Source organism: Trichechus manatus, unplaced genomic scaffold, assembly GCF_000243295.1.
Source record: "Trichechus manatus latirostris isolate Lorelei unplaced genomic scaffold, TriManLat1.0 scaffold00039, whole genome shotgun sequence".
Classification (NCBI taxonomy): Eukaryota; Metazoa; Chordata; class Mammalia; order Sirenia; family Trichechidae; genus Trichechus; species Trichechus manatus.
The window spans coordinates 15,429,930-15,437,816 of record NW_004443975.1 but is presented as its reverse complement, the minus strand read 5'-3'; the positions used below and the strand labels follow the sequence as shown (position 1 = coordinate 15,437,816).

At 41.3% G+C, this 7,887-nt stretch overlaps 1 protein-coding gene across 4 annotated transcripts in view; it reads left to right on the top strand.

Annotated features, from left to right (window-relative positions):
- The first annotated feature begins 6 nt into the window (after positions 1-6).
- MARK1 (microtubule affinity regulating kinase 1) overlaps positions 7-7,887 on the top strand; it is a 141,162-nt gene continuing 133,281 nt past the window's right edge. For 3 of the 4 annotated variants that reach the window (XM_012555420.1, XM_004375921.2, XM_012555419.1), the window contains exon 1: positions 7-267. In XM_012555420.1, the coding sequence (XP_012410874.1) occupies positions 217-267 (51 nt within the window). In that variant the 5' untranslated portion in view covers positions 7-216. The remainder of the gene's footprint in view (positions 268-7,887) is intronic. The other variant, XM_004375922.1, reaches the window with a different exon arrangement.

The window sequence follows — 7,887 nt, the reverse complement described above, 5'->3', positions numbered from 1 at the left end:
CGCCGCCGCGGGAAGCGGCTCCCCTCCTTTGGCTCCGCGTCGTCTCTCCCGTCTCCGCCGCCGGGGCCGCTTGTTGCACCGCCCGCGGCCTGCGGGAGTCGCTCGCCCGGCCCGGCGCCGGCCTTGCGTTCGCGTCTGCACCTCCTTCCTCTCGTCCCCGGGCCCCGCACCGAGCCCTGCTGGCGAGACCCCGGCCCGACCCGCCGCCCGCACAAAATGTCGGCCCGGACGCCATTGCCAACGGTGAACGAGCGGGACACAGAGAATGTGAGTAACCGGAGCCTCCCCCGGGAGCGGCCGGGCCGAAGCCCTCCCCCGACCGCCGCTTCACCCTCGTCTCGGCCCGTCCCCCGCCCTCAACGCGGCCACCCGCGGCAGGGTCTCCACCTGAGCCCGGCGTCACCCTCGCCCACTGCTTAGCCCCTATTCTTCGTTCCAACCCCGTTTGGCGGCTTTCCCTGAAGGGTGAGGGTGGGGGCCCCGTAAGTGGCGCCCTCTCCTTGGAGTGGTCCTCCAGGAGAGGATGGGGTGATGGAGGGCAGTGAGGCAGAAGGAGATGGCAGAGTGGGCATCCAGGGTTGCTTTCTTTCTACCTCTGCATTCTGTGTCCCCACCCGAATGTTTGTTGTACCATAACAGACTAGCCAGCTGGCTACCTCTTCCAACCGTGCTTTCTGGATCTTTCAGTCCTGTGCGCCCCCACCCCCCGCATTGCCCCGTGACTTTGCTTTTTGTAACGTTGTGTCCACATGTTGGGTCGTGGGCACCGAGGAGGGAAGGTTAGGAATGGAAGGGACGAGAGTGGAAGAAGAATACGTGTGTGTGTTTGTGTATATGAGTTTATACTGGTGTGATACTCCAGGAGGTATGAGTAGAAGAATTGGTCAAAGAACACCTTCTGTGGCCTTGAGGTTACAGCAAAATGTTTAAAAGCCATACTAGCAAACGGCTTTTTCTTCTTTCGCTCAAGTCCGTGGTGATCATTCAGGGCAGGTTTTACTTTAAATACCTCTCCTTCTTGGAGTGTCACAAGGTACATTTCTTTGAAGGAAGGATTTTCTGTGTCTTTGATCAAAGAGTCCTCAGGACTTTTTATCAAGATGCAGATGTCCCTGGTGTTTAAATACTTGAAAACCCAAAGAACAAGATCAGTTGTATTTCCATCTTCTGAAAAGTATGATTGTGTGTGTGTGTGTGTGAGAGAGAGTTCTTTTGTGGAAAACGTTTTTTTTCCCCCTTTCTTTTAAACAAAACAAAAAACAAAATCCTCACGACATGTAAATAGGGCCTTGGCTGATTTTCTGACTGGTTTTGAGGCGCTATAGGGGTACTAAGTTTTGGTCGGCTGACCAAAGCTCTCAGGTTGTCTAGTTAACTCATCAGCCCTCCAGCTCTGGATGTACCAGTGTCTTCCTAGGGTTAGTAAAATAAAATAATGAAGTGCCTTGGTGTTCTTAGACAAAAGGTGTGAGAGAGAAGAGATACAAGCTCATTTGGGAAGCTTTGGAGGGGAGTATAAACAAATATTTAATCTTGGAGAATAGGGGCGAACACAAACATGAATATAATTACATGAAGGGAGAATTAATTCCAGTGAGAGACCGTTGTTAGAATACCTCGTAAGATGTTTCAGAGAATGCTTTTGTCCTCTCTAGTGTCATGCATTTAAAATGGTAAGAGGTAGTGTAAGGCTGCCCTCCTAAATTAGGATTTAATTTGCATCACAACTGGTGTTTGTTAAAATATAATCAATAAACAGTTTTGATTGATTGAAGCAGGTGAGGGAGGAGATGAGAAATTGGGTTAAAGTTGATTGGAAAGCCAAGTTGGTTCAGAATTTTTCTAACACGAACTCTAAAAAAATTCATTCCTGTCATTCAGGAGAGTGGATGAAAAGTAAGAAGATGACCTTTGTATTAATTAGCAAATTACTGTGTGTTAGCCTGAGAGGGATGGGTTTTGATTTTCTTTTGGCTCTTGAATAGCATAGCTCTTTTCAATGCTTGTGTTGTCTGAATAAGGGACATTATGTTGACATGAGATAGCATTATAGAAGTAATGCATCAAATGATAGTACAAAATGCAGCATCGCATCTTAAGACCAAAAAATGGGGTTTTAAGGTAAGCAATAAAGTGTGATAATTTTTTGGTGAATATTTTCTGAAAACGGCTGTGTTGTTTAAACTCATTTGCTCTGTTTCAAAGTCACTTCTATGGTCTTGTCTCTAGTTGTCATTGGGTTCTAGGGCAGTCCCCGGGTTATGACCCTCTGACTTACGTATGACTCGGAGTTACGAACCAACCCCCGTAAAGCCTATTATATTAAAAATTCGAGGTACATGCACTGGTTCCTAATAGTAAACGGGTGCTATTTGCATCAAAACATTATTATTATTATTACTACTGTATTATTGTGTTACAGATATTTTAGTATATCCTGAAGTGCTTCTTTAATGTTTTTTTATGCTTAGAAAGGTACACTATATACTAAGACAAACATTTGACTAACTCACATTCTAATTTATGTACAAATTCGACTTAAAGACAAATTTAGGAATGGAACTCATTCATAGTCTGGTGACTGCCTATACTTAAATACACCTTCATTTAATTTAGTTTACCCCCATCATAATTTTGTCCTGTTTGCTGCGGAAAATACCTGTTATACTATAGCTGTTAATTAATCAATAAGTATGCAGTCAGCTCTGCACTTCAGCTGGAAGGGATACAGAGGAAGTATTTAAAACAAGGCCTGTGCCCTGCAGGAGCTTACAGGAGAGAGAAGTATAATCCCAAACACACAGAGGACAGTAGAAGACAGTGTGTAATAGGGCTAACTTGGTTTGTAAATTATAGGTGTTTATTGAAGGGATCACTAGTGATGGCTGTTAAATCACTATTTGGGCCTCTGTAGTTGGTGGTACTGTCATTATCCGTTCTGACTTACCTCCCTTTTATGAAATACATTCAAACCTGCTTGTTAGCTAATACGTTAATACCAGTGTGGCAGCGAAAATGTATGTTTTTTGTAGTCATTTTTAATTGAAGTGACATATTTAAAAAATAGTTGTGAAAATGTTACATTTGTATGACTCTGAAAGGCTTTTAATTCCTTTGCAGTATCGAAGAGAGTAACTACAAACAGTTTATTGTCTTTAGAGATTAAAAAAATGGTAATCTAATAAACCATCCTCGTATTGTCATTTTCAGTTAATATAAAAATTTCTCTAGCATACATGTAACAATTTGGATTTTGCATCCTTGAATATGTAATATCTACCCTTCCCAAGGTTTCAGTGGAGCTTCCAGACTAAGACTGACTAGGAAGAAAGGCCTGAGGAGCCATTTCTGAAAAGCAGCCAGTAAAAACCTCGTGGATCCCAACTGTCCAATCCGCAGCTGATGATGAGGATGGCACAGGACCAGGCAGTGCTTTGCTCTGTTGGGCGTGGGGTCACTGTGAGTCAGGGGCCGACTTGAAGGCAGCTGACAGCAACCCTTCCCAATGTCATTAATATATATTGAGGATAAATTAAAATATTCAAAAGGAGACTGTTACAGCACTGATCTCTTTCATACTACTACTAATATATAGTACATTGAGAAGTAATTGCTTTTCGTTGAGAACATTCTGCATGTACTTTTTCAGGAATATTTTCTTAGATGAAGGATTTTCTTGTGCATTGTTAATAGGCCTCAAATGGCTCAATGTAACAAAACAACCAATGATTAACTTTTAAGGCAATAAACACTTCATTCATAATGAAGTCAAAAAGACATGTTGCAGCTAACAGAAATAATTTATGCAAAATAATACTTGACTTTAGGTTGTAAAGAGCAAGTCTAGAAAAAGAATGTGTATCTACAGTACTTCTCTTTCCCTTTTGTTAGTTTACCTTGAATAATTCCAGCATGGATATAGATAATATATTACTGTTGCTTTTCTGTACTTTTCAGTAAAGCAAAAACCAGTTTTTTTTCACTGTGTTGGAAAAACTGTGACTATGCGAATTTTTATGTCAGCATAAAAATTAAATGGATCCAAAATGCCCCCTGCTAGCTTTCCGTAAGGAGTTCCTGGGTGGCGCAGACAGTTAAGTGCTTGACTAGTGGCCTAACAGTTGGCTGTGTGAACCCACCAGAGGTGTCTCAGAAGTAGGGCCTGGTGATGTGCTTCTGCAAGATCACAGTCTTGAAAACCTTAGGGAGCAGTTCTGCTCTGCACACATGGGGTCGCCACGAGTCAGAATTGACTTCACGGCAACCAACAACAACAAGCTTTCTGTGATGACATTTTGGTCAGTATGAAAAGAACTTGGCTACTTCTTGGGATGTTTTACAATTAAATTTGGTTAAATTTATTTTGAAACCTTTAAGAATGCTCCTTAGAAGTGAGAATGGTGAGACTTTGTCTCACATACTTTGAACATGTTACCAGGAGGGATCAGTCCCTGGAGAAAAACATCATGCTTGGTAAAGTAGGGTCAGTGAAAAGGAGGAGGACCTTCAGCGAGATGGATTGACACAGTGGCTGCAACGATGGGCTCAAGCAGAGCAATGATTGTGAGGATGGCGCAGGACCGGGCAGTGTTTTGTTCTGTTGTACGTAGGGTCACTATGAGTCAGAACCGATTCAACGGCACCTAACAGCATAACAGCAAGAAAAAGAACTCTTGATGGTAGTTTGCTTGATTGATCTAAAATTCGCTGCGAGGACTGTAGTAAATATTTAATGTAACTAAGGTGGACGCAATAGTTTGTCCTATGGAAATTATTGTTAATCATGTGGAAAGACAAGAGGAAGCTTGCCTTTGCCACTGCGCTTGGGTTTACTCAGTAGCCCGTGTATACCTCATGTCTTGCTACCTATCACATTGCATTCTAATTGCCAGCTGACTTTGTCTCCTCCCCAGGCTGGTCCATCTTTCATTCTGTATCATCAGTGCCCAGCACAGTAAGAGATGAGTGCTGTAACATTCTCCTTTTGAATTTTTTCCTCAAAATATACTAGTGACGTCGGGAAGAGTAGAGATCATGGATTACAGCCTGAGAGACTGAAACCTTCAGAGAGAAAGTTAAGTGACCTGCCCAAGGTTATAATGAATCTCTGATGTTCTTCCACTGTTGGCTGTACTTAATGCTGTTGCTTTTTGGAGGTGTTTTTTTGTTTTTGTCTTAGAAATTTTAAAAGAGCACATAAAATGATCTCAGATACTTTATTAGAAGAACAAGGATGTCATACTGATCTTTACTTCTGTACCCTTGCTATGTCTGGAATGCCTGCTTTTCTTCCCTTATCCCATACTTTCAAATCCTTTAAGGCTTATCTCATGTTTTGTAGAAGACTTCTGAACTGATTGCCGCTCACGTTGCTGTCTGTTGTGGCTGGATGTCTGTGTTCACGCCCTGTCTATGCCAGTGGTCCCCAGGGTGAATGTGCAGGACAGTCCACGGGTAGAAAAAATATCTGACTTCTAGCAATTCCCCTTCGGACACATACGCTGCTATTTAGTCTTCTGTTTTTTAAAAGTACAAGTTGTTTAGATTGAACCACACGATTTATTTTATTTTGCTGCCTTTCTTGCATCTCAGCCTTTCCTTTGGGGGTCATTTTCCCTTTTTCTGTTGAATATCTTTAGAAATTATCTTGGAGAAGAGTTGTCAGGCAAACTTTTTTTTTTTTTTAAATTGGAAAATACCTTTGTTTTGCCCTTACTCTTGAAAAATAGTTTTACTTATTCTGATATTTTAGTTATTTTCTTTCATTCATCAGAAGAGAGTATTCCATTGTCCACTGATTTCCATTTTTTCCATTCAGAAGTCATCTGTTAGTTGCAAGTTGATGTTTTATTTCTCAAGATTCTTTTTTTTCCTTTGGTATCTACAGTTTCACTATGATGTGTTTAGGTATGGATTTCTTTTTATCCTGTTTGCTTCCTATGCGTGTGAATTCATATTTTTCATCACTTCGGGGCATATATCAACCATTACCTCTTCGAATATTGCCTTATTTCTGCTGTCGCTAGCGTTTCCTTTTGGAACTTGATTAGATTATGTTAGACCTTAACCCTTTCATGGACCATGGGGTATGCCTGTGTTACAGTTTTTGCCCCTGGAGGCTTATTGGCAGGCATTTGAGCCATCTTAGTACTTTTTGGCATCCTGATGGATACTGGTGCAACTGCCTAAAAAACAAAGAAGTTGGTCAGTGCCACATTTGAGTATGGAGAGCCATTCATATTAGGGGATGTTTCCCTGAGGAGTGATTGTGTGAGACTTTTGTGTCTTTTGCCTTCTATACAGCAAGATAAGGCTTGCAAGTATGTTTACTATTTCTTTTGTGTTTTTGAGAAGGTATGGTTATCGGCATTTGAAAATATTTAAGTAAATGAGTTATTTTTGGGGTGAAAACACTTTGCGATGCACTTCCTGGGCCACGAGACCGATATGTCCCACGTGTGTGGTGTGCTTCTTGGAACATGGGATCAGTATGGCCCACTCTGACTCAATCTGATAACAATTATGTGCAGCGAGGGCAATGTTTATTTAGTATTTTTGTGTATTTTTGTAAAGTTGAGTAAAATATTTTACGGCTCAAGTGTAGCCAGGAAGTGTGATGTACCATGGGACCTGTATGTCCTGTGTGTGTGATGTGCTTCCTGGAACATGGGACTAATATGTCTAACTGGCAGCTGGCATCCCGTTTTTTCAAATAATAGAAAAACTACCAACAAACAATGATTCAGCATCCATTCCATTAGTGAAAAAACATGGCAGCACCAAAAAATGCCAAAAAAAGTTGATAATTTATCCATGAAAGGGTTAACTCCCCCATATGCCTTAAGTGCTCATTCATTTTCCTCCCTATTTCATTGTTTCTCTGTACTACAAGCTGTGCAGTTTTTTAGATCTGTCTTCTGTGGACTCATATCTTTCATCAATTCTGGAAACTTAACATTATCTCTTTGAGTATTGCCTTCCTTCCTTCTCCCTAGTGTTTCTGGTACTCTGATTTGATATGTTGTTAGTCTTTCTTACTCTTTCCTCCATATGCCTTAACCTCTCATTTTTTCTCCTAGTTCATTGTTCCACTGTATTACAATGTGTACCACAGTTACTCTATGTGATTTGTTTAGCTTTATCTCACAGTTCGCTAACTCTCTTCAGCCTTATTTAAATTGCTGTTAATCCATCTGTTGAATTTTTAATTTCATCAATTCTATTTTTTATTTCTAAGAGCTCTAAAGTTTTTCCTCAAATCAACCTGAGCTTTTTAATAGTCTCTTGGTCCTTGTTTTTGTGATTTTATCTTCATTTCCTTAAACATTTATATTTGGTTATTTACATTCTATATGTGGCAATTTATTATCTGAATTCCTGGGGGTTTAAGTTTGTTGTTTGTGTCTGCTGATTCTGATTCACTGTGGCTTGTTTCTTTCCGTATTTGCTGGTCTTTAATGGTGAGCTCATATTTTCCGGGTAAAACCTGGGGTTCTATATTGAGGATAATTTCCTCCAGAGAGGGTTTGTGTTTGCCCCTGCTGGGAACTCCTGCTGATCTGGGACACTCTAGTCTCCCTTAGGGCTCCTGGTTCAATGAGCGAGTTGCTGGTTCAGCTCTCCCACCGTCCAGTGGATGCAGGGCTTGGTGTTTGACCCCAGGGCGACCTGGCTTTTGCAGTAACTTTCAGCTCGCGTTTACAGTTGTTTTGTTTTTGCCTTTGGATGTTTCTCTTGCTTTCTTTGAGCTCAGCAGTACATTAAAAAAAGTGGATTTTATCCTGTAGAACCCTTCCTGTCTTGTCCATCCTACTACAGAAAGGATAACCCTATCTTGTCCATTGTACTATAGAAAGGATGACCCTTCCTATCTTGTCCATCCTACTA